Source organism: Convolutriloba macropyga, chromosome 8 (genome assembly GCF_964194025.1).
Source record: "Convolutriloba macropyga chromosome 8, txConMacr16.3, whole genome shotgun sequence".
Lineage (NCBI taxonomy): Eukaryota > Metazoa > Xenacoelomorpha > Acoela > Convolutidae > Convolutriloba > Convolutriloba macropyga.
In genome coordinates, this window is record NC_134475.1 from 66,477,578 (window position 1) to 66,503,590 (window position 26,013).

At 31.1% G+C, this 26,013-nt stretch overlaps 2 protein-coding genes across 3 annotated transcripts in view; both read left to right on the forward strand.

The window, feature by feature from the left end:
• The window catches only part of LOC142345145 (adenylate kinase 9-like), a 142,622-nt gene extending 139,554 nt beyond the window's left edge, over nucleotides 1-3,068 (forward strand). Inside the window, exons 45-49 of the mRNA XM_075397234.1 lie at nucleotides 476-691; nucleotides 1,123-1,273; nucleotides 1,813-1,914; nucleotides 2,349-2,566; nucleotides 2,787-3,068. Of these exons, the coding sequence (XP_075253349.1) occupies nucleotides 476-691; nucleotides 1,123-1,273; nucleotides 1,813-1,914; nucleotides 2,349-2,566; nucleotides 2,787-2,998 (899 nt within the window). The 3' untranslated portion in view covers nucleotides 2,999-3,068. The remainder of the gene's footprint in view (nucleotides 1-475; nucleotides 692-1,122; nucleotides 1,274-1,812; nucleotides 1,915-2,348; nucleotides 2,567-2,786) is intronic.
• LOC142344936 (NEDD4 family-interacting protein 2-like) overlaps nucleotides 1-26,013 on the forward strand; it is a 316,413-nt gene that overhangs the window by 79,595 nt on the left and 210,805 nt on the right. The gene's annotated exons all lie outside the window — the stretch shown is intronic.

A 26,013-nucleotide genomic window follows, 5' to 3' on the forward strand; every position in this document is an offset into this window, starting at 1 on the left:
AGATCAGATGGAAATTCAGATTGTGCTAATGAATGGCGATATAGTTTTCCAGGGCCAGATTTATTTTTAAATAATAAAAGATACCAATCGAGATCCCCTTAATTACGTTCAATGTATGCTGTGGGGGGGGGGGGGGGTCCCTTTATAGCCCCCTCTCCAATTAGCCCCTCCGTGGAGGGGGCTTTAATCGGAAAGACCCAACCTTCCAACCTGAGAAATATTTCGTACTGATATAAACTTGATTTGGTTTGGTGCCGTGGAACAGACCGGTGTCAATTGGAATTAGCAGCCGATTGATATTTACTTCTGAATCCGATCTTAACTGACATTCCATATCTGGAAGACATTAAGTCGGAATTTGGTTCTAATTTTTTTTACTAGTCCATTTGATGACAGGACTAGCGCAATGCTTAAATTGATGCAATTGATAAAATGAAATTTTAATTGCACTAAAAACATCTTCACTAAATTTCAGGTAGTGCTGCTTCAATCAAGAACCTCTGCATAACCCCGACAGAGTTCCAGTCTCGTCTGGGTGTGTTTGGTCAGTACTGTCCAGTGAGTCTGGCTCTGAGAGGAGAGTTCTGTGACTGTTCCACTCAGCCCAACCTGGACTTGGCTGCTGAGTTCAGAGGGAAGTACTACAAGATGGCAACCCAGATGGAACTGGACGAATTCCTCATGAATGCTGGTCAGATATTTAGGCTTTTTTGCATTATAAACCAACCCCTTCCCCGACCCCAGATTATTGGGCATATATAACTTTTAGCATCCTCCCCATTACCATAAATGTAACCCTTGAATTGGAAATATAATGAGAGAGAGAGAGAGAGCCTTTTTAAATTTTATGGCGCAATTGTAATTTAAAAAATTTTCATAAATTGATTTAATTACGCTCGCTATAATGCACTGTCCGAACTTAAAAGTTTTCCGAATTTAACTCAGCTGTTTTTTTTTAAATTATTTTCATTGTTTCTTCCTTTATGATAAATTAATTGTATTTCATTTTGAGGCTTTGTGCTGGACAACTTAGGTAACTATGAATAATTCTTCGGCTAAATTCAATTAATAAGTCAGTTTGGCTTGATAGATGTTGCATCACTTTCTCTTATTTAAATACAGTGATGTATGTGCCTCCTCTGGCACCCCACTCTCTGCCTCCTGAGGACGAGTTACCCAGAAGGAGAAGCCAGTTGGATGTGAAGGCCATGTTCCCAAAGAGGATAGAGCTCCAGGGATACGACCCAGTCTCCTTTTTGGATGGGAAAAAGAGGTATTATGCTCAGGCTACATAGACAGAGGCGCCAAATGGGTTTTTCTTTTTCCCCCAAACCAAGCTTAAATGCTCTTCTAATAATATTTTGCAAACTTTTGATCTTGCAAAACTAACGATCAGTCATGTTATTGGTCACATGAACTCTAGAAGGTTCTTGAAAAACTCAGTGAAGCATTAATAATTGACCAAAGTTCGACTTCAATATATTTTAAATTATTTTGATCGAGCGGTCGAAATGCTAGTGGTGAGCTGCCAAAAGTACATAACCAAAAAGATCACTCATAACTTTATAGCTGCGCTATTGTGTCTAACATTTTAGTAACTGGACAAAAAATATTAGTGATAATGTTATGTTGTTAGATTTTACGAGATTAGTAAGTAATAGCGCAGCGGTAAAAATATCGTTTCTTAGTGGTGTTTTTTTTTCAACACTAAAGACCGCATTTTTTTTACACATAACAGTTTTTACGGCTGGTTTTGCAATCCTTATGGTAGCCAACTTTAGTTGAATAACAATTATGTTTTTATTTGTTCAGATACGAGGCAATAATCCCAGGAGATGCTGACAATTATGTGGTCGAGTATAGGAAAAAACTGTTCTGTTTCTCATCCGAAAAGAACTTGGAAAAGTTCCTCAGGTCAGCACACACAGTCAATGTTTATTCTCCTTCCTTTAGTCACCAGGGAAAATGATGCATCTTGCAATTTAAGACAACATCTTGACAATTCTCGCAAAGCTTGAAATAATTTTCTGAGTAGCCAAAATGTCTTTGAACACCTTGTTAAAATCTTGACAATCATTTCTGGCTCATAATCGATTAGAAAAAAAACCGTCGCGCGCGAACAAAAACCACCATGGAGAAAGCGAATTTTTGTTCAAACGACGTTTTCTGTTTCGGCGTGACCAAAATCCCCACTCCAATTTGACCTGAATAATCATCAAAGCGTGTGAACAAATGTCAATAAGAAAGATGATAAATGATTCAACGAAAGTGGGTTGTGGTGACGTTTCCGAGGTTTTTTACTGCGTTTAGTTTCTCTAAATGTTCAACATTTGCTGTTACTTGTTCAGACTGCCCGAAAAGTACTGGAACCTGACTCTTCCCCACAAACTGCCCCCTAAGAAGCAGCCGCTCTCAGTGACTGGACTGCCTATGCTGGGATACCTGGAACAGACAGTGGCCTCTGCCATCATCAAGAGTCTCACAGCGGTGGGAGGCAACAAACCCAAACACCCCTTCCTAAGTGCCACTAGAAGTGCATTAGTATACGTCGCATTCCACCTTAAAGGTAAACAACCCCAGCCGGGTAAACAACAACAAAATAAAATAAACACACCATTCACGGCATTATTTTGGTCTAAATTTTGTAATTAAATATTTGAACAGTAATTGTACAAAATTAGACGAAAGAGCCTCCTAACGAATATTTTGCTATTCGGGACTATTTTGTCTGGGACTGGTTTGTCTGTTGACCAGTAATTTAAACCCAGTTGTTTTTGTTTGTTTAGCGAACAATCCTTCTGCCTCTGACTTCAAAAAGAAGAAATACAAACAGAAGCTTGAACAGTTTGAGGAGAAATGTGAGTTGATTCACTATTTGAGCAACAACATGACTGTGAGCTACAGGGAACCTCAGCACAGACCAATCGACTTCGACCATAAGATGACGTCATTTCTACAGTTGAAAGACACGCAACCCTCTCTTAGCTTAATCTCATGAAAACTTTATCAAGTCAACCTAAATTACATCCCCCATAACATCTCAGAAACGTAACATTTCATGCGTTGGTACGCAGTAGTCAACGTTGCTTGTTACATTTTCTACGGAAATTTGATTACAATATTTGTTTTTGTTACATGGAGTAAGAAAGTTTAATTATTCTTGACAAAAATTTTGTCTCTGGAAAATTTCAAAAGAGAAAACATTGTTAAATTGATGGACCTGTACTACCAAAGGTCGAGATATTTTTCAATTCTTAACTGTACAAAACAAGAACAGAAATTAGCGACAGGTTTGCGAACCCAATTATAGCCCAGTAATTTTTTTGGATTGATTTAATTTAGGGCAACAGTTTTGAGGTGTTATGTATATCTGACGTAATTTTTAACTTCAAATGCGATTTGATCTATCGTCTTTGGCTTAAAATTAATAATATTAATCATGAATTGTAAATAACGTGAACTTCTGATCTCTATTTGTAAATATGTACATTCAGATTATTCGTTCACCTCTTAACTTCGAATATTTTTCGACTATTACGTTTTTGGCTGTATAGGATTGTCGAATAATAATTTCTCTCAAACGAATTATGTAACAATTAATTAATCCTGCCGGTCTTTCTTAACGCGCTTTTCAATTCGCACTACCAATTTTTCGTCTGCTCGTTTTTTTTCATCTGACCAATTAATTTTCCGGGTCCTTCCCATTATAGCCCCCCATTATGGTATAATTACCATGATTGGGTGGGGGGCTATCGGTTATCTGACCACTAAGCTGGGGGGGGGGGGCTTTAATGGGAAAGACCCAATCTTTCCTCAAAAACGTGATAAACACAAAAGCCCGGAGGACATTCAGTTTCATTGGATCCTCACCGATCACTTGTCTCTAAGTATGCGATTCACCGAACTCGAAAGTTTAAGACATAAATTCATGGTGCGACGGGCTGCTCTAAGAGTTCGACCCCCCTCCTCCCCATTCCACCCGTAACCTCACACGCTGACCCCTACCTTTAGTGGCCATCCAACACAACTGCGCTCACCTCCCCTGGATTGGCTCACCCCCCTCCCCCCCCCCACTCAATTAAATACAGCTAGCCTTCCTAAAGCTAGCTACTGACGAAGTTTAGCTGTTTGAGAGCAATTCGCCGGTAATTTTTGCAGTCGTTAAAATTTGTTGATACGTCTTTAAAGATTTTATTAACTCATTGTGTAAATTGAGAGTTGATTGCACGAAAAAGACTGTGAAGACGTCAATCAGCTCTTCAACTCCTAAAATATTGAGTATCTTTCAAGTCTTTTCTACAACATAAGTTTTTCATTAATGGTTGAACAATTGCATAGGACAACTTCGTTACTTGTACAATTTGAATATGAGCTACCATGTTCCACTTTTCCGATGATGCGCCTACCAATGATAAATTGTTCCGCTGAGATTTTGTTTACAAAACTCAGACTTAATATTATGTCTGCTAATTTGGAGGCAAGTTCTATAACCATGCTTTCGAAAAAACTGCCCTCAGAGAGCCTATAAATTTCTATTAGGAAAACTTTCAAATAAATCCTAATTTGGTTTGTGCTATCTGGCTTATTGAGTGCTGTACACGACTTTATCTATGAGAACTAGAACTATTCGCCTCTCTGAAGAGCTGGTTGACGTCTTCAAACTCTTTTTTTGTGCAATCAACTCTCAAATGACCTAATCTATATATATTGATTCTAACTCGAATGCTATACCACCATGTTTAAGCGCCTATCTTCACATGTTTTAGCGTCCCTTAAACATGCAGCCTAGCGTAATGCATGCATCCTATACCACCATGTTTAAGCGCCAATCTTCACATGTTTTAACGGTCCTTAAACATGCAGCGTGTTCTGTGGCTTGGTTTTGTGTGTGCGTGCGTGTGTCCGTGAGCATGCATGCGTATGTGTGTGCGTGTATGTGTGTGTATGTGTGTCTGTGCTCTTTTCGGTTTTGGGACGTTCAATTCGTTTTCGAACGTTTGATTAGTTTTTGAACGTTTGCTTGCTTTTCAAACGTTCAATTTGTTTTCGAACGTTCTCTTTACTTGACCGCTTACGTCTATGTGACTCTGTTTGTGTGTGTGTGTGTGTGTGTGTGTGTGTGTGTTTGTGACCTTCAACTGATAAAGGGTGGGCAGGTCTTAACTGGTCTAAAGGTTTGTGAGGTTTTGCTCAGATTTTTTTCATTGTCTCAGACACTTATCCTGAAATTCAGTTATCCTCCTGACTTTTCTTCGCTAAAACTTGTCTTCGCTTTTCTTTGCTAAAACGTTCTTCGCTTTTCTTCGTTAAAGATAACTTTCAGAAATGACTGCTCTACCAATAAAAGGACTGCAGCAAAGCTTTAAAGCTGAGATCACAAAATTTGAGCAGCAAATTATGGTTGCTGTTGAGTGGTTGCAGACGGCATTGAATTATTCTGTCTATAAAACGAAAAGCCAAGACTCTGACAGAAAGAAACTCAAAAAGTTGAGCAGGGCCTTAAGAAAGTGCCCCGAAATAGATACATTGAGAGCAACTATCAAAAACACTTTTTTGCTCACTTTCCTCACTTTCTTTTCTCCTCTTCTCACTTTCTTTTCTTACTTTCTTTTCTCACTCTCTCTTCTCACTTTCTCTGCTCATTTTCTTTTCTCACTTTCTTTTCTCACTATCTTTTCTAACTTTTCTTCTCACTTTCTTTTCTCCCTTTTTTCTCACTTTCTCTTCTCACTTTCTTTTCTCACTTTTTTTCTCACTTTCTTTCCTCTTTTTTTTCTCACTTTCTTTTCTCACTTGCTTTTCTCACTTTCTTTTCTCACTTTCTTTTCTCACTTTCTTTTCTCACTTTCTTTTTCTCACTTTCTTTTCTCACTTTCTTTTCTCTTTTCTTTTCTCTTTTTTTCTCACTTTCTTTTCTCACTTTCTTTTCTCACTTTCCTTTTCTCACTTTCTTTTCTCACTTTCTTTTTCTCACTTTCTTTTCTCACTTTCTTTCTCACTTTCTTTTCTCACTTTCTTTCTCACTTTCTTTTCTCTCTTTCTTTCTCACTTCCTTTTCTCACTTTCTTTTCTCCTTTTTGCCTCACTTTCCTCACTTTTTTCTCTATTTCTTTTCTCACTTTCTTTTCTCACTTCCTTTTCTCACTTTCTTTTCTCACTTTCTTTTCTCACTTTCTTTTCTCACTTTCTTTTCTCACTTTTTTTTCTCACGTTCTTTTCTCATTTTCCTCATTTTTTCCTCCCTTTTTTCTCTTTTTTTCGCACTTTCTTTTCTCACTTTTTTTCTCACTTTCTTTTCTCTTTGTTTTCTTATTTTCTTTTCTCACTTTCTTCTCTCTTTTTTTCCTCACTTTCTTTTCTCACTTTCTTTTCTCTATTTCTTTTCTCACTTCCTTTTCTCGCTTCCTCTTCTCACTTTGTTTTTCTCACTTTCTTTTTCTCACTTTCTTTTTCTCACTTTCTTTTTCTCACTTTCTTTTCTCACTTTCTTTCTCACTTCCTTTTCTCACTTTTTTTCTCATTTTCTCCTTTTTTTTCTCTTTCTTTTCGCACTTTCTTTTCTCACTTTCTTTTCTCACTTTCTTTTCTCACTTTCTTTTCTTTTTTTCTTTTCTCACTTTCTTTTCTCACTTTCTTTTCTCTTTTTTTCCTCACTTTCTTTTCTCTATTTCTTTTCTCACTTCCTTTTCTCACTTCCTTTTCTCACTTCCTTTTCTCACTTTCTTTTCTCACTTTCTTCTCTTTTTCTTTTCTCACTTTCTTCTCTCACTTTTTTTTCTCTTTTTATTTTTTCACTCTCTTTTTTCGTTTTTTCTCACTTTCTTTTCTCAGTTTTTTTTTCTCACTTTCTTTTCTCACTTTCTTTTCTCACTTTCTTTTCTCACTTTCTTCTCTTTTTCTTTTCTCACTTTCTTTACTCACTTTCTTTTCTCTTTTTATTTTTTCACTTTCTTTTTTCGTTTTTTCTCACTTTCTTTTCTCAGTTTTTTTTCACTTTCTTTTCTCACTTTCTTTTCTCACTTTCTTTTCTCACTTTCTTTGCTCGCTTTCTTTTCTCACTTTCTTTTCTCACTTTCTTTTCTCACTTTCTTTTCTCACTTTCTTCTCTTTTTCTTTTCTCACTTTCTTTTCTCACTTTCTTTTCTCTTTTTATTTTTTCACTCTCTTTTTTCGTTTTTTCTCACTTTCTTTTCTCAGTTTTTTGTCTCACTTTCTTTTCTCACTTTCTTTTCTCATTTTTTCCTCATTTTTTCTCACTTTCTTTTCTCACCTTCTTTTCTTCACTTTCGTTTCTCATTTTCTTTTCTCATTTTCTTTTCTCACTTTCATTCTCACTTTCTTTTCTCACTTTCTTTTCTTCACTTTCGTTTCTCATTTTCTTTTCTCGTTTTCTTTTCTCTTTTTCATTCTCACTTTCTTTTCTCACTTTCTTTTCTCACTTTCTTTTCTCACTTTCTTCTCTTTTTCTTTTCTCACGTTCTTTTCTCACTTTCTTTTCTCTTTTTATTTTTTCACTCTCTTTTTTCGTTTTTTCTCACTTTCTTTTCTCAGTTTTTTTTCTCACTCTCTTTTCTCACTTTCTTTTCTCATTTTTTCCTCATTTTTTCTCACTTTCGTTTCTCACCTTCTTTTCTTCACTTTCGTTTCTCATTTTCTTTTCTCATTTTCTTTTCTCACTTTCATTCTCACTTTCTTTTCTTCACTTCCGTTTCTCATTTTCTTTTCTCATTTTCTTTTCTCACTTTCATTCTCACTTTCTTTTCTCACTTTCTTTTCTCACTTTCTTTTCTCTTTTTTTCCTCACTTTCTTTTCTCACTTTCTTTTCTCACTTTCTTTTCTCTTTTCCTTTTTTCACTTTCTTTTTTCGTTTCTTTCTCGCTTTCTTTTCTCACTTTTTTTCTCATTTTTTCTCACTTTTTTTCTCATTTTTTCCTCATTTTTTCTCACTTTATTTTCTCACCTTCTTTCCTCAATTTCGTTTCTCATTTTCTTTTCTCACTCTCTTTTCTCACTTTCTTTTCTCACTTTCTTTTCTCACTTTCTTTTCTCTTTTTTTCCTCACTTTCTTTTCTCACTTTCTTTTCTCACTTTCTTTTCTCACTTTCTTTTCTCACTTTCTTTTCTCACTTTCTTTTCTCACTTTCTTTTCTCACTTTCTTTTCTCTTTTTCTTTTCTCTTTTTCTTTTCTCTTTTCTTTTCTCACTTTCTTTTCTCTTTTTCTTGTCTCGTTTTTTTCTCACTTTCTTTTCTCATTTTCTTTTCTCACTTTCTTTTCTCTTTTCCTTTCTTCACTTTCTTTTTTCGTTTCTTTCTCGCTTTCTTTTCTCACTTTTTTTCTCTTTTTCTTTTCTCTTTTTCTTTTCTCTTTTCTTTTCTCACTTTCTTTTCTCTTTTTCTTGTCTCGTTTTTTTCTCACTTTCTTTTCTCACTTTCTTTTCTCACTTTCTTTTCTCTTTTCCTTTTTTCACTTTCTTTTTTCGTTTCTTTCTCGCTTTCTTTTCTCACTTTTTTTCTCATTTTTTCTCACTTTATTTTCTCATTTTTTCCTCATTTTTTCTCACTTTATTTTCTCACCTTCTTTCCTCAATTTCGTTTCTCATTTTCTTTTCTCACTCTCTTTTCTCACTTTCTTTTCTCACTTTCTTTTCTCACTTTCTTTTCTCTTTTTTTCCTCACTTTCTTTTCTCACTTTCTTTTCTCACTTTCTTTTCTCACTTTCTTTTCTCACTTTCTTTTCTCACTTTCTTTTCTCACTTTCTTTTCTCACTTTCTTTTCTCACTTTCTTTTCTCACTTTCTTTTCTCTTTTTCTTTTCTCTTTTTCTTTTCTCTTTTCTTTTCTCACTTTCTTTTCTCTTTTTCTTGTCTCGTTTTTTTCTCAGTTTCTTTTCTCATTTTCTTTTCTCACTTTCTTTTCTCTTTTCCTTTTTTCACTTTCTTTTTTCGTTTCTTTCTCGCTTTCTTTTCTCACTTTTTTTCTCTTTTTATTTTCTCTTTTTCTTTTCTCTTTTCTTTTCTCACTTTCTTTTCTCTTTTTCTTGTCTCGTTTTTTTCTCACTTTCTTTTCTCACTTTCTTTTCTCACTTTCTTTTCTCTTTTCCTTTTTTCTCTTTCTTTTTTCGTTTCTTTCTCGCTTTCTTTTCTCACTTTTTTTCTCATTTTTTCTCACTTTATTTTCTCATTTTTTCCTCATTTTTTCTCACTTTATTTTCTCACCTTCTTTCCTCAATTCCGTTTCTCATTTTCTTTTCTCACTCTCTTTTCTCACTTTCTTTTCTCACTTTCTTTTCTCACTTTCTTTTCTCTTTTTTTCCTCACTTTCTTTTCTCTTTTTCTTTTCTCTTTTTCTTTTCTCTTTTCTTTTCTCACTTTCTTTTCTCTTTTTCTTGTCTCGTTTTTTTCTCACTTTCTTTTCTCATTTTCTTTTCTCACTTTCTTTTCTCTTTTCCTTTTTTCACTTTCTTTTTTCGTTTCTTTCTCGCTTTCTGTTCTCACTTTTTTTCTCTTTTTCTTTTCTCTTTTTCTTTTCTCTTTTCTTTTCTCACTTTCTTTTCTCTTTTTCTTGTCTCGTTTTTTTCTCACTTTCTTTTCTCACTTTCTTTTCTCACTTTCTTTTCTCTTTTCCTTTTTTCACTTTCTTTTTTCGTTTCTTTCTCGCTTTCTTTTCTCACTTTTTTTCTCATTTTTTCTCACTTTATTTTCTCATTTTTTCCTCATTTTTTCTCACTTTATTTTCTCACCTTCTTTCCTCAATTTCGTTTCTCATTTTCTTTTCTCACTCTCTTTTCTCACTTTCTTTTCTCACTTTCTTTTCTCACTTTCTTTTCTCTTTTTCTTTTCTCTTTTTCTTTTCTCTTTTCTTTTCTCACTTTCTTTTCTCTTTTTCTTGTCTCGTTTTTTTCTCACTTTCTTTTCTCATTTTCTTTTCTCAATTTCTTTTCTCTTTTCCTTTTTTCACTTTCTTTTTTCGTTTCTTTCTCGCTTTGTTTTCTCACTTTCTTTTCTCTTTTCCTTTTTTCACTTTCTTTTTTCGTTTCTTTTTCGCTTTCTTTTCTCACTTTTTTTCTCATTTTTTCTCACTTTATTTTCTCATTTTTTCCTCATTTTTTCTCACTTTATTTTCTCACCTTCTTTCCTCAATTTCGTTTCTCATTTTCTTTTCTCACTCTATTTTCTCACTTTCTTTTCTCTTTTTTTCCTCACTTTCTTTTCTCACTTTCTTTTCTCACTTTTTTTCTCTTTTCATTTTTTCACTTTCTTTTTTCGTTTCTTTCTCGCTTTCTTTTCTCACTTTTTTCTCATTTTTTCTCACTTTCTTTTCTCATTTTTTCCTCATTTTTTCTCACTTTATTTTCTCACCTTCTTTCCTCAATTTCGTTTCTCATTTTCTTTTCTCACTCTCTTTTCTCACTTTCTTTTCTCACTTTCTTTTCTCACTTTGTTTTCTCTTTTTTTCCTCACTTTCTTTTCTCACCTTCTTTCCTCAATTTTGTTTCTCATTTTCTTTTCTCACTCTCTTTTCTCACTTTCTTTTCTCACTTTCTTTTCTCTTTTTTTCCTCACTTTCTTTTCTCACTTTCTTTTCTCACTTTCTTTTCTCTTTTCCTTTTTTCACTTTCTTTTTTCGTTTCTTTCTCGCTTTCTTTTCTCACTTTTTTCTCATTTTTTCTCACTTTCTTTTCTCATTTTTTCCTCATTTTTTCTCACTTTGTTTTCTCACCTTCTTTCCTCAATTTCGTTTCTCATTTTCTTTTCTCACTCTCTTTTCTCACTTTCTTTTCTCACTTTCTTTTCTCACTTTCTTTTCTCTTTTTTTCCTCACTTTCTTTTCTCACTTTCTTTTCTCTTTTCCTTTTTTCACTTTCTTTTTTCGTTTCTTTCTCGCTTTCTTTTCTCACTTTTTTCTCTTTTTTTCCTCACTTTCTTTTCTCTTTTTCTTTTCTCTTTTTCTTTTCTCTTTTCTTTTCTCACTTTCTTTTCTCTTTTTCTTGTCTCCTTTTTTTCTCACTTTCTTTTCTCATTTTTTTTTCTCACTTTCTTTTCTCTTTTCCTTTTTTCACTTTCTTTTTTCGTTTCTTTCTCGCTTTCTTTTCTCACTTTTTTTCTCTTTTTCTTTTCTCTTTTTCTTTTCTCTTTTCTTTTCTCACTTTCTTTTCTCTTTTTCTTGTCTCGTTTTTTTCTCACTTTCTTTTCTCACTTTCTTTTCTCACTTTCTTTTCTCTTTTCCTTTTTTCACTTTCTTTTTTCGTTTCTTTCTCGCTTTCTTTTCTCACTTTTTTTCTCATTTTTTCTCACTTTATTTTCTCATTTTTTCCTCATTTTTTCTCACTTTATTTTCTCACCTTCTTTCCTCAATTTCGTTTCTCATTTTCTTTTCTCACTCTCTTTTCTCACTTTCTTTTCTCACCTTCTTCTCTCTTATTTTCCTCACTTTCTTTTCTCACTTTCTTTTCTCACTTTCTTTTCTCTTTTCCTTTTTTCACTTTCTTTTTTCGTTTCTTTCTCGCTTTCTTTTCTCACTTTTTTTCATTTTTTCTCACTTTCTTTTCTCATTTTTTCCTCATTTTTTCTCACTTTATTTTCTCACCTTCTTTCCTCAATTTCGTTTCTCATTTTCTTTTCTCACTCTCTTTTCTTACTTTCTTTTCTCACTTTCTTTTCTCACTTTCTTTTCTCACTTTCTTTTCTCTTTTTTTCCTCACTTTCTTTTCTCACTTTCTTTTCTCTTTTCCTTTTTTCACTTTCTTTTTTCGTTTCTTTCTCGCTTTCTTTTCTCACTTTTTTCTCTTTTTTTCCTCACTTTCTTTTCTCTTTTTCTTTTCTCTTTTTCTTTTCTCTTTTCTTTTCTCACTTTCTTTTCTCTTTTTCTTGTCTCCTTTTTTTCTCACTTTCTTTTCTCATTTTCTTTTCTCACTTTCTTTTCTCTTTTCCTTTTTTCACTTTCTTTTTTCGTTTCTTTCTCGCTTTCTTTTCTCACTTTTTTTCTCTTTTTCTTTTCTCTTTTTCTTTTCTCTTTTCTTTTCTCACTTTCTTTTCTCTTTTTCTTGTCTCGTTTTCTTTTCTCTTTTCTTTTCTCACTTTCTTTTCTCTTTTTCTTGTCTCGTTTTTTTCTCACTTTCTTTTCTCATTTTCTTTTCTCACTTTCTTTTCTCTTTTCCTTTTTTCACTTTCTTTTTTCGTTTCTTTCTCGCTTTCTTTTCTCACTTTCTTTTCTCTTTTTCTTTTCTCTTTTTCTTTTCTCTTTTCTTTTCTCACTTTCTTTTCTCTTTTTCTTGTCTCGTTTTTTTCTCACTTTCTTTTCTCACTTTCTTTTCTCACTTTCTTTTCTCTTTTCCTTTTTTCACTTTCTTTTTTCGTTTCTTTCTCGCTTTCTTTTCTCACTTTTTTTCTCATTTTTTCTCACTTTATTTTCTCATTTTTTCCTCATTTTTTCTCACATTATTTTCTCACCTTCTTTCCTCAATTTCGTTTCTCATTTTCTTTTCTCACTCTCTTTTCTCACTTTCTTTTCTCTTTTTTTCCTCACTTTCTTTTCTCACTTTCTTTTCTCACTTTCTTTTCTCTTTTCCTTTTTTCACTTTCTTTTTTCGTTTCTTTCTCGCTTTCTTTTCTCACTTTTTTCTCATTTTTTCTCACTTTCTTTTCTCATTTTTTCTTCATTTTTTCTCACTTTATTTTCTCACCTTCTTTCCTCAATTTCGTTTCTCATTTTCTTTTCTCACTCTCTTTTCTCACTTTCTTTTCTCACTTTCTTTTCTCACTTTCTTTTCTCTTTTTTTCCTCACTTTCTTTTCTCACCTTCTTTCCTCAATTTCGTTTCTCATTTTCTTTTCTCACTCTCTTTTCTCACTTTCTTTTCTCACTTTCTTTTCTCACTTTCTTTTCTCTTTTTTTCCTCACTTTCTTTTCTCACTTTCTTTTCTCACTTTCTTTTCTCTTTTCCTTTTTTCACTTTCTTTTTTCGTTTCTTTCTCGCTTTCTTTTCTCACTTTTTTCTCATTTTTTCTCACTTTCTTTTCTCATTTTTTCCTCATTTTTTCTCACTTTATTTTCTCACCTTCTTTCCTCAATTTCGTTTCTCATTTTCTTTTCTCACTCTCTTTTCTCACTTTCTTTTCTCACTTTCTTTTCTCACTTTCTTTTCTCTTTTTTTCCTCTCTTTTTTTTCTCACTTTCTTTTCTCTTTTCCTTTTTTCACTTTCTTTTTTCGTTTCTTTCTCGCTTTCTTTTCTCACTTTTTTCTCTTTTTTTCCTCACTTTCTTTTCTCTTTTTCTTTTCTCTTTTTCTTTTCTCTTTTCTTTTCTCACTTTCTTTTCTCTTTTTCTTGTCTCCTTTTTTTCTCACTTTCTTTTCTCATTTTTTTTTCTCACTTTCTTTTCTCTTTTCCTTTTTTCACTTTCTTTTTTCGTTTCTTTCTCGCTTTCTTTTCTCACTTTTTTTCTCTTTTTCTTTTCTCTTTTTCTTTTCTCTTTTCTTTTCTCATTTTCTTTTCTCTTTTTCTTGTCTCGTTTTTTTCTCACTTTCTTTTCTCACTTTCTTTTCTCACTTTCTTTTCTCTTTTCCTTTTTTCACTTTCTTTTTTCGTTTCTTTCTCGCTTTCTTTTCTCACTTTTTTTCTCATTTTTTCTCACTTTATTTTCTCATTTTTTCCTCAATTTTTCTCACTTTATTTTCTCACCTTCTTTCCTCAATTTCGTTTCTCATTTTCTTTTCTCACTCTCTTTTCTCACTTTCTTTTCTCACCTTCTTCTCTCTTTTTTTCCTCACTTTCTTTTCTCACTTTCTTTTTTCACTTTCTTTTCTCTTTTCCTTTTTTCACTTTCTTTTTTCGTTTCTTTCTCGCTTTCTTTTCTCACTTTTTTCTCATTTTTTCTCACTTTCTTTTCTCATTTTTTCCTCATTTTTTCTCACTTTATTTTCTCACCTTCTTTCCTCAATTTCGTTTCTCATTTTCTTTTCTCACTCTCTTTTCTCACTTTCTTTTCTCACTTTCTTTTCTCACTTTCTTTTCTCACTTTCTTTTCTCTTTTTTTCCTCACTTTCTTTTCTCACTTTCTTTTCTCTTTTCCTTTTTTCACTTTCTTTTTTCGTTTCTTTCTCGCTTTCTTTTCTCACTTTTTTCTCTTTTTTTCCTCACTTTCTTTTCTCTTTTTCTTTTCTCTTTTTCTTTTCTCTGTTTTTTTCTCACTTTCTTTTCTCTTTTTCTTGTCTCCTTTTTTTCTCACTTTCTTTTCTCATTTTCTTTTCTCACTTTCTTTTCTCTTTTCCTTTTTTCACTTTCTTTTTTCGTTTCTTTCTCGCTTTCTTTTCTCACTTTTTTTCTCTTTTTCTTTTCTCTTTTTCTTTTCTCTTTTCTTTTCTCACTTTCTTTTCTCTTTTTCTTGTCTCGTTTTTTTCTCACTTTCTTTTCTCACTTTCTTTTCTCACTTTCTTTTCTCTTTTCCTTTTTTCACTTTCTTTTTTTGTTTCTTTCTCGCTTTCTTTTCTCACTTTTTTTCTCATTTTTTCTCACTTTATTTTCTCATTTTTTCCTCATTTTTTCTCACTTTATTTTCTCACCTTCTTTCCTCAATTTCGTTTCTCATTTTCTTTTCTCACTCTCTTTTCTCACTTTCTTTTCTCACTTTCTTTTCTCACTTTCTTTTCTCTTTTTTTCCTCACTTTCTTTTCTCTTTTTCTTTTCTCTTTTTCTTTTCTCTTTTTTTTCCTCACTTTCTTTTCTCTTTTTCTTGTCTTGTTTTTTTCTCACTTTCTTTTCTCATTTTCTTTTCTCACTTTCTTTTCTCTTTTCCTTTTTTCACTTTCTTTTCTCACTTTCTTTTCTCTTTTTTTCCTCACTTTCTTTTCTCTTTTTCTTTTCTCTTTTTCTTTTCTCTTTTTTTTCCTCACTTTCTTTTCTCTTTTTCTTGTCTTGTTTTTTTCTCACTTTCTTTTCTCATTTTCTTTTCTCGCTTTCTTTTCTCACTTTCTTTTCTCTTTTTCTTTTCTCTTTTTCTTTTCTCTTTTCTTTTCTCTTTTTCTTGTCTCGTTTTTTTCTCACTTTCTTTTCTCACTTTCTTTTCTCACTTTCTTTTCTCTTTTCCTTTTTTCACTTTCTTTTTTCGTTTCTTTCTCGCTTTCTTTTCTCACTTTTTTCTCATTTTTTCTCACTTTATTTTCTCATTTTTTCCTCATTTTTTCTCACTTTATTTTCTCACCTTCTCTCCTCAATTTCGTTTCTCATTTTCTTTTCTCACTCTCTTTTCTCACTTTCTTTTCTCACTTTCTTTTCTCACTTTCTTTTCTCTTTTTTTCCTCACTTTCTTTTCTCTTTTTCTTTTCTCTTTTTCTTTTCTCTTTTCTTTCCTCACTTTCTTTTCTCTTTTTCTTGTCTTGTTTTTTTCTCACTTTCTTTTCTCATTTTCTTTTCTCACTTTCTTTTCTCTTTTCCTTTTTTCACTTTCTTTTTTCGTTTCTTTCTCGCTTTCTTTTCTCACTTTCTTTTCTCTTTTTCTTTTCTCTTTTTCTTTTCTCTTTTCTTTTCTCACTTTCTTTTCTCTTTTTCTTGTCTCGTTTTTTTCTCACTTTCTTTTCTCACTTTCTTTTCTCACTTTCTTTTCTCTTTTCCTTTTTTCACTTTCTTTTTTTGTTTCTTTCTCGCTTTCTTTTCTCACTTTTTTTCTCATTTTTTCTCACTTTATTTTCTCATTTTTTCCTCATTTTTTCTCACTTTATTTTCTCACCTTCTTTCCTCAATTTCGTTTCTCATTTTCTTTTCTCACTCTCTTTTCTCACTTTCTTTTCTCACTTTCTTTTCTCACTTTCTTTTCTCTTTTTTTCCTCACTTTCTTTTCTCTTTTTCTTTTCTCTTTTTCTTTTCTCTTTTCTTTCCTCACTTTCTTTTCTCTTTTTCTTGTCTTGTTTTTTTCTCACTTTCTTTTCTCATTTTCTTTTCTCACTTTCTTTTCTCTTTTCCTTTTTTCACTTTCTTTTTTCGTTTCTTTCTCGCTTTCTTTTCTCACTTTCTTTTCTCTTTTTCTTTTCTCTTTTTCTTTTCTCTTTTCTTTTCTCTTTTTCTTGTCTCGTTTTTTTCTCACTTTCTTTTCTCACTTTCTTTTCTCACTTTCTTTTCTCTTTTCCTTTTTTCACTTTCTTTTTTCGTTTCTTTCTCGCTTTCTTTTCTCACTTTTTTCTCATTTTTTCTCACTTTATTTTCTCATTTTTTCCTCATTTTTTCTCACTTTATTTTCTCACCTTCTCTCCTCAATTTCGTTTCTCATTTTCTTTTCTCACTCTCTTTTCTCACTTTCTTTTCTCACTTTCTTTTCTCACTTTCTTTTCTCTTTTTTTCCTCACTTTCTTTTCTCTTTTTCTTTTCTCTTTTTCTTTTCTCTTTTCTTTCCTCACTTTCTTTTCTCTTTTTCTTGTCTTGTTTTTTTCTCACTTTCTTTTCTCATTTTCTTTTCTCACTTTCTTTTCTCTTTTCCTTTTTTCACTTTCTTTTTTCGTTTCTTTCTCGCTTTCTTTTCTCACTTTCTTTTCTCTTTTTCTTTTCTCTTTTTCTTTTCTCTTTTCTTTTCTCACTTTCTTTTCTCTTTTTCTTGTCTCGTTTTTTTCTCACTTTCTTTTCTCACTTTCTTTTCTCACTTTCTTTTCTCTTTTCCTTTTTTCACTTTCTTTTTTTGTTTCTTTCTCGCTTTCTTTTCTCACTTTTTTCTCATTTTTTCTCACTTTATTTTCTCATTTTTTCCTCATTTTTTCTCACTTTATTTTCTCACCTTCTCTCCTCAATTTCGTTTCTCATTTTCTTTTCTCACTCTCTTTTCTCACTTTCTTTTCTCACTTTCTTTTCTCACTTTCTTTTCTCACTTTCTTTTCTCTTTTTCTCACTTTCTTTTCTCACTTTCTTTTCTCACTTTCTTTTCTCTTTTCCTTTTTTCACTTTCTTTTTCTTTTCTTTCTCGCTTTCTTTTCTCACTTTTTTCTCTTTTTTTCCTCACTTTCTTTTCTCTTTTTCTTTTCTCTTTTTCTTTTCTCTTTTCTTTTCTCACTTTCTTTTCTCTTTTTCTTGTCTCGTTTTTTTCTCACTTTCTTTTCTCATTTTCTTTTCTCACTTTCTTTTCTCACTTTCTTTTCTCACTTTCTTTTCTCACTTTCTTTTCTCTTTTTTTCCTCACTTTCTTTTCTCATTTTCTTTTCTCTTTTTCTTTTCTCTTTTCTTTCCTCACTTTCTTTTCTCTTTTTCTTGTCTCGTTTTTTTCTCACTTTCTTTTCTCATTTTCTTTTCTCACTTTCTTTTCTCTTTTCCTTTTTTCACTTTCTTTTTTCGTTTCTTTCTCGCTTTCTTTTCTCACTTTCTTTTCTCTTTTTCTTTTCTCTTTTTCTTTTTTCTTTTCTCACTTTCTTTTCTCTTTTTCTTGTCTCGTTTTTTTCTCACTTTCTTTTCTCACTTTCTTTTCTCACTTTCTTTTCTCTTTTCCTTTTTTCACTTTCTTTTTTCGTTTCTTTCTCGCTTTCTTTTCTCACTTTTTTTCTCATTTTTTCTCATTTTATTTTCTCATTTTTTCCTCATTTTTTCTCACTTTATTTTCTCACCTTCTTTCCTCAATTGCGTTTCTCATTTTCTTTTCTCACTCTCTTTTCTCACTTTCTTTTCTCACTTTCTTTTCTCACTTTCTTTTCTCTTTTTTTCCTCACTTTCTTTTCTCTTTTTCTTTTCTCTTTTTCTTTTCTCTTTTCTTTCCTCACTTTCTTTTCTCTTTTTCTTGTCTCGTTTTTTTCTCACTTTCTTTTCTCATTTTCTTTTCTCACTTTCTTTTCTCTTTTCCTTTTTTCACTTTCTTTTTTTGTTTCTTTCTCGCTTTCTTTTCTCACTTTCTTTTCTCTTTTTCTTTTCTCTTTTTCTTTTCTCTTTTCTTTTCTCACTTTCTTTTCTCTTTTTCTTCTCTCGTTTTTTTCTCACTTTCTTTTCTCACTTTCTTTTCTCACTTTCTTTTCTCTTTTCCTTTTTTCACTTTCTTTTTTCGTTTCTTTCTCGCTTTCTTTTCTCACTTTTTTTCTCATTTTTTCTCACTTTATTTTCTCATTTTTTCCTCATTTTTTCTCACTTTATTTTCTCACCTTCTTTCCTCAATTTCGTTTCTCATTTTCTTTTCTCACTCTCTTTTCTCACTTTCTTTTCTCACTTTCTTTTCTCACTTTCTTTTCTCTTTTTTTCCTCACTTTCTTTTCTCACTTTCTTTTCTCACTTTCTTTTCTCTTTTCCTTTTTTCACTTTCTTTTTTCGTTTCTTTCTCGCTTTCTTTTCTCACTTTTTTCTCATTTTTTCTCACTTTCTTTTCTCATTTTTTCCTCATTTTTTCTCACTTTATTTTCTCACCTTCTTTCCTCAATTTCGTTTCTCATTTTCTTTTCTCACTCTCTTTTCTCACTTTCTTTTCTCACTTTCTTTTCTCACTTTCTTTTCTCTTTTTCTCACTTTCTTTTCTCACTTTCTTTTCTCACTTTTTTCTCTTTTTTTCCTCACTTTCTTTTCTCTTTTTCTTTTCTCTTTTTCTTTTCTCTTTTCTTTTCTCACTTTCTTTTCTCTTTTTCTTGTCTCGTTTTTTTCTCACTTTCTTTTCTCATTTTCTTTTCTCTTTTTCTTTTCTCTTTTCTTTTCTCACTTTCTTTTCTCTTTTTCTTGTCTCGTTTTTTTCTCACTTTCTTTTCTCACTTTTTTTTCTCTTTTCCTTTTTTCACTTTCTTTTTTCGTTTCTTTCTCGCTTTCTTTTCTCACTTTTTTTCTCATTTTTTCTCACTTTATTTTCTCATTTTTTCCTCATTTTTTCTCACTTTATTTTCTCACCTTCTTTCCTCAATTTCGTTTCTCATTTTCTTTTCTCACTCTCTTTTCTCACTTTCTTTTCTCACTTTCTTTTCTCACTTTCTTTTCTATTTTTTTCCTCACTTTCTTTTCTCTTTTTCTTTTCTCTTTTTCTTTTTTCTTTTCTCACTTTCTTTTCTCTTTTTCTTGTCTCGTTTTTTTCTCACTTTCTTTTCTCATTTTCTTTTCTCACTTTCTTTTCTCTTTTCCTTTTTTCACTTTCTTTTTTCGTTTCTTTCTCGCTTTCTTTTCTCACTTTTTTTCTCTTTTTCTTTTCTCTTTTTCTTTTCTCTTTCCTTTTCTCACTTTCTTTTCTCTTTTTCTTGTCTCGTTTTTTTCTCACTTTCTTTTCTCACTTTCTTTTCTCACTTTCTTTTCTCTTTTCCTTTTTTCACTTTCTTTTTTCGTTTCTTTCTCGCTTTCTTTTCTCACTTTTTTTCTCATTTTTTCTCACTTTATTTTCTCATTTTTTCCTCATTTTTTCTCACTTTATTTTCTCACCTTCTTTCCTCAATTTCGTTTCTCATTTTCTTTTCTCACCCTCTTTTCTCACTTTCTTTTCTCACTTTCTTTTCTCACTTTCCTCTTTTTCTTTTCTCTTTTTCTTTTCTCTTTTCTTTTCTCACTTTCTTTTATCTTTTTCTTGTCTCGTTTTTTTCTCACTTTCTTTTCTCATTTTCTTTTCTCACTTTCTTTTCTCTTTTCCTTTTTTCACTTTCTTTTTTCGTTTCTTTCTCGCTTTCTTTTCTCACTTTTTTTCTCTTTTTCTTTTCTCTTTTTCTTTTCTCTTTTCTTTTCTCACTTTCTTTTCTCTTTTTCTTGTCTCGTTTTTTTCTCACTTTCTTTTCTCACTTTCTTTTCTCTTTTCCTTTTTTCACTTTCTTTTTTCGTTTCTTTCCCGCTTTCTTTTCTCACTTTTTTTCTCATTTTTTCTCACTTTATTTTCTCATTTTTTCCTCATTTTTTCTCACTTTATTTTCTCACCTTCTTTCCTCAATTTCGTTTCTCATTTTCTTTTCTCACTCTCTTTTCTCACTTTCTTTTCTCACTTTCTTTTCTCACTTTCTTTTCTCTTTTTTTCCTCACTTTCTTTTCTCACTTTCTTTTCTCACTTTCTTTTCTCTTTTCCTTTTTTCACTTTCTTTTTTCGTTTCTTTCTCGCTTTCTTTTCTCACTTTTTTTCTCATTTTTTCTCACTTTATTTTCTCATTTTTTCCTCATTTTTTCTCACTTTATTTTCTCACCTTCTTTCCTCAATTTCGTTTCTCATTTTCTTTTCTCACCCTCTTTTCTCACTTTCTTTTCTCACTTTCTTTTCTCTTTTTCTTTTCTCTTTTTCTTTTCTCTTTTCTTTTCTCACTTTCTTTTCTCTTTTTCTTGTCTCGTTTTTTTCTCACTTTCTTTTCTCACTTTCTTTTCTCTTTTCCTTTTTTCACTTTCTTTTTTCGTTTCTTTCTCGCTTTCTTTTCTCACTTTTTTTCTCATTTTTTCTCACTTTATTTTCTCATTTTTTCCTCATTTTTTCTCACTTTATTTTCTCACCTTCTTTCCTCAATTTCGTTTCTCATTTTCTTTTCTCACCCTCTTTTCTCACTTTCTTTTCTCACTTTCTTTTCTCACTTTCTTTTCTCTTTTTCTTTTCTCTTTTTCTTTTCTCTTTTCTTTTCTCACTTTCTTTTCTCTTTTTCTTGTCTCGTTTTTTTCTCACTTTCTTTTCTCATTTTCTTTTCTCACTTTCTTTTCTCTTTTCCTTTTTTCACTTTCTTTTTTCGTTTCTTTCTCGCTTTCTTTTCTCACTTTTTTTCTCTTTTTCTTTTCTCTTTTTCTTTTCTCTTTTCTTTTCTCACTTTCTTTTCTCTTTTTCATGTCTCGTTTTTTTCTCACTTTCTTTTCTCACTTTCTTTTCTCTTTTCCTTTTTTCACTTTCTTTTTTCGTTTCTTTCCCGCTTTCTTTTCTCACTTTTTTTCTCATTTTTTCTCACTTTATTTTCTCATTTTTTCCTCATTTTTTCTCACTTTATTTTCTCACCTTCTTTCCTCAATTTCGTTTCTCATTTTCTTTTCTCACTCTCTTTTCTCACTTTCTTTTCTCACTTTCTTTTCTCACTTTCTTTTCTCTTTTTTTCCTCACTTTCTTTTCTCACTTTCTTTTCTCACTTTCTTTTCTCTTTTCCTTTTTTCACTTTCTTTTTTCGTTTCTTTCTCGCTTTCTTTTCTCACTTTTTTCTCATTTTTTCTCACTTTCTTTTCTCATTTTTTCCTCATTTTTTCTCACTTTATTTTCTCACCTTCTTTCCTCAATTTCGTTTCTCATTTTCTTTTCTCACTCTCTTTTCTCACTTTCTTTTCTCACTTTCTTTTCTCTTTTTTTCCTCACTTTCTTTTCTCACTTTCTTTTCTCACTTTCTTTTCTCTTTTCCTTTTTTCACTTTCTTTTTTCGTTTCTTTCTCGCTTTCTTTTCTCACTTTTTTCTCTTTTTTTCCTCACTTTCTTTTCTCTTTTTCTTTTCTCTTTTTCTTTTCTCTTTTCTTTTCTCACTTTCTTTTCTCTTTTTCTTGTCTCGTTTTTTTCTCACTTTCTTTTCTCATTTTCTTTTCTCACTTTCTTTTTTTTCTTTTCCTTTTTTCACTTTCTTTTTTCGTTTCTTTCTCGCTTTCTTTTCTCACTTTTTTTCTCTTTTTCTTTTCTCTTTTTCTTTTCTCTTTTCTTTTCTCACTTTCTTTTCTCTTTTTTTTGTCTCGTTTTTTTCTCACTTTCTTTTCTCACTTTCTTTTCACTTTTCCTTTTTTCACTTTCTTTTTTCGTTTCTTTCTCGCTTTCTTTTCTCACTTTTTTTCTCATTTTTTCTCACTTTATTTTCTCATTTTTTCCTCATTTTTTCTCACTTTATTTTCTCACCTTCTTTCCTCAATTTCGTTTCTCATTTTCTTTTCTCACTCTCTTTTCTCACTTTCTTTTCTCATTTTTTTTTCTCAGTTTCTTTTCTCTTTTCCTTTTTTCACTTTCTTTTTTCGTTTCTTTCTCGCTTTCTTTTCTCACTTTTTTTCTCTTTTTCTTTTCTCTTTTTCTTTTCTCTTTTCTTTTCTCACTTTCTTTTCTCTTTTTCTTGTCTCGTTTTTTTCTCACTTTCTTTTCTCACTTTCTTTTCTCACTTTCTTTTCTCTTTTCCTTTTTTCACTTTCTTTTTTCGTTTCTTTCTCGCTTTCTTTTCTCACTTTTTTTCTCATTTTTTCTCACTTTATTTTCTCATTTTTTCCTCATTTTTTCTCACTTTATTTTCTCACCTTCTTTCCTCAATTTCGTTTCTCATTTTCTTTTCTCACTCTCTTTTCTCACTTTCTTTTCTCACTTTCTTTTCTCACTTTTTTTTCTCTTTTTCTTTTCTCTTTTTCTTTTCTCTTTTCTTTTCTCACTTTCTTTTCTCTTTTTCTTGTCTCGTTTTTTTCTCACTTTCTTTTCTCATTTTCTTTTCTCACTTTCTTTTCTCTTTTCCTTTTTTCACTTTCTTTTTTCGTTTCTTTCTCGCTTTCTTTTCTCACTTTTTTTCTCTTTTTCTTTTCTCTTTTTCTTTTCTCTTTTCTTTTCTCACTTCCTTTTCTCTTTTTCTTGTCTCGTTTTTTTCTCACTTTCTTTTCTCACTTTCTTTTCTCACTTTCTTTTCTCTTTTCCTTTTTTCACTTTCGTTTTTCGTTTCTTTCTCGCTTTCTTTTCTCACTTTTTTTCTAATTTTTTCTCACTTTATTTTCTCATTTTTTCCTCATTTTTTCTCACTTTATTTTCTCACCTTCTTTCCTCAATTTCGTTTCTCATTTTCTTCTCTCACTCTCTTTTCTCACTTTCTTTTCTCACTTTCTTTTCTCACTTTCTTTTCTCACTTTCTTTCTCTTTTTTTCCTCACTTTCCTTTCTCATTTTCTTTTCTCACTTTCTTTTCTCTTTTCCTTTTTTCACTTTCTTCTTTCGTTTCTTTCTCGCTTTCTTTTCTCACTTTTTTCTCATTTTTTCTCACTTTCTTTTCTCATTTTTTCCTCATTTTTTCTCACTTTATTTTCTCACCTTCTTTCCTCTATTTCGTTTCTCATTTTCTTTTCTCACTCTCTTTTCTCACTTTCTGTTCTCACTTTCTTTTCTCTTTTTTTCCTCACTTTCTTTTCTCACTTTCTTTTCTCACTTTCTTTTCTCTTTTCCTTTTTTCACTTTCTTTTTTCGTTTCTTTCTCGCTTTCTTTTCTCACTTTTTTCTCTTTTTTTCCTCACTTTCTTTTCTCTTTTTCTTTTCTCTTTTTCTTTTCTCTTTTCTTTTCTCACTTTCTTTTCTCTTTTTCTTGTCTCGTTTTTTTCTCACTTTCTTTTCTCATTTTCTTTTTTCACTTTCTTTTTTTGTTTCTTTCTCGCTTTCTTTTCTCACTTTTTTCTCTTTTTCTTTTCTCTTTTTCTTTTCTCTTTTCTTTTCTCACTTTCTTTTCTCTTTTTCTTGTCTCGTTTTTTTCTCACTTTCTTTTCTCACTTTCTTTTCTCACTTTCTTTTCTCTTTTCCTTTTTTCACTTTCTTTTTTCGTTTCTTTCTCGCTTTCTTTTCTCACTTTTTTTCTCATTTTTTCTCACTTTATTTTCTCATTTTTTCCTCATTTTTTCTCACTTTATTTTCTCACCTTCTTTCCTCAATTTCGTTTCTCATTTTCTTTTCTCACTCTCTTTTCTCACTTTCTTTTCTCACTTTCTTTTCTCACTTTCTTTTCTCTTTTTTTCCTCACTTTCTTTTCTCTTTTTCTTTTCTCTTTTTCTTTTCTCTTTTCTTTTCTCACTTTCTTTTCTCTTTTTCTTGTCTCGTTTTTTTCTCACTTTCTTTTCTCATTTTCTTTTCTCACTTTCTTTTCTGTTTTCCTTTTTTCACTTTCTTTTTTCGTTTCTTTCTCGCTTTCTTTTCTCACTTTTTTTCTCTTTTTCTTTTCTCTTTTTCTTTTCTCTTTTCTTTTCTCACTTTCTTTTCTCTTTTTCTTGTCTCGTTTTTTTCTCACTTTCTTTTCTGACTTTCTTTTCTCACTTTCTTTTCTCTTTTCCTTTTTTCACTTTCTTTTTTCATTTCTTTCTCGCTTTCTTACTCACTTTTTTTCTCATTTTTTCTCACTTTATTTTCTCATTTTTTCCTCATTTTTTCTCACTTTATTTTCTCACCTTCTTTCCTCAATTTCGTTTCTCATTTTCTTTTCTCACTCTCTTTTCTCATTTTCTTTTCTCACTTTCTTTTCTCACTTTCTTTTCTCTTTTTCTTTTCTCTTTTTCTTTTCTCTTTTCTTTTCTCACTTTCTTTTCTCTTTTTCTTGTCTCGTTTTTTTCTCACTTTCTTTTCTCATTTTCTTTTCTCACTTTCTTTTCTCTTTTCCTTTTTTCACTTTCTTTTTTCGTTTCTTTCTCGCTTTCTTTTCTCACTTTCTTTTCTCTTTTTCTTTTCTCTTTTTCTTTTCTCTTTTCTTTTCTCATTTTCTTTTCTCTTTTTCTTGTCTCGTTTTTTTCTCACTTTCTTTTCTCACTTTCTTTTCTCATTTTCTTTTCTCTTTTCCTTTTTTCACTTTCTTTTTTCGTTTCTTTCTCGCTTTCTTTTCTCACTTTTTTTCTCATTTTTTCTCACTTTATTTTCTCATTTTTCCTCATTTTTTTCACTTTATTTTCTCACCTTCTTTCCTCAATTTCGTTTCTCATTTTCTTTTCTCACTCTCTTTTCTCACTTTCTTTTCTCACTTTCTTTTCTCACTTTCTTTTCTCTTTTTTTCCTCACTTTCTTTTCTCACTTTCTTTTCTCACTTTCTTTTCTCTTTTCCTTTTTTCACTTTCTTTTTTCGTTTCTTTCTCGCTTTCTTTTCTCACTTTTTTTCTCATTTTTTCTCACTTTTTTTTCTCATTTTTTCCTCATTTTTTCTCACTTTATTTTCTCACCTTCTTTTCTCAATTTCGTTTCTCATTTTCTTTTCTCACTCTCTTCTCTCACTTTCTTTTCTCACTTTCTTTTCTCACTTTCTTTTCTCTTTTTTTCCTCACTCTTTTTTCTCACTTTCTTTTCTCACTTTCTTTTCTCGCTTTCTTTTCTCACTTTCTTTTCTCACTTTCTTTTCTCACTTTCTTTTCTCACTTTCTTTTCTCACTTTCTTTTCTCACTTTCTTTTCTCTTTTTCTTTTCTCTTTTTCTTTTCTCTTTTCTTTTCTCACTTTCTTTTCTCTTTGTCTTGTCTCGTTTTTTTCTCACTTTCTTTTCTCATTTTCTTTTCTCACTTTCTTTGCTCACTTTCTTTTCTCCCTTTTTTTCTCACTTTTCTCACTCTCTTTTCTCACTTTCTTCTCTCACTTTCTTCTCTCACTTTCTTCTCTCACTTTCTGTTCTCACTTTATTCACTTTCTTTTCTCATTTTCTTTTCTAATTTTTTTTCCTCTGTTTTTCTCACTTTCTTTTCTCACTTTCTTTTCTCACTTTCTTTTCTCACTTTCTTTTCTCACTTTCTTTTCTCACTTTCTTTTCTCACTTTCTTTTCTCACTTTCTTTTCTCACTTTCTTTTCTCACTTTCTTTTCTCACTTTCTTTTCTCACTTTCTTTCCTCACTTTCTTTTCTCACTTTCTTTTCTCACGTTCTTTTCTCACAGTTTTTTTCTCACTTTCTTTTCTCACTGTTTTTTTCTCACTTTTTTCCCGCACTTTCTTCTTCCACTTTCTTTCCTCTTTCTCTTTCCTCACTATCTTTTCTCACTTTCTTTTCTCACTTTTTCTCACTTTCTTTTCTCATTTTTTCCTCATTTTTTCTCACTTTATTTTCTCACCTTCTTTCCTCAATTTCGTTTCTCATTTTCTTTTCTCACTCTCTTTTCTAACTTTCTTTTCTCACTTTCTTTTCTCACTTTCTTTTCTCTTTTTTTCCTCACTTTCTTTTCTCACTTTCTTTTCTCACTTTCTTTTCTCACTTTCTTTTCTCACTTTCTTTTCTCACTTTCTTTTCTCACTTTCTTTTCTCACTTTCTTTTCTCTTTTTCTTTTCTCTTTTTGTTTTCTCTTTTCTTTTCTCACTTTCTTTTCTCTTTTTCTTGTCTCGTTTTTTTCTCACTTTCTTTTCTCATTTTCTTTTCTCACTTTCTTTGCTCACTTTCTTTTCTCCCTTTTTTCTCACTTTTCTCACTCTCTTT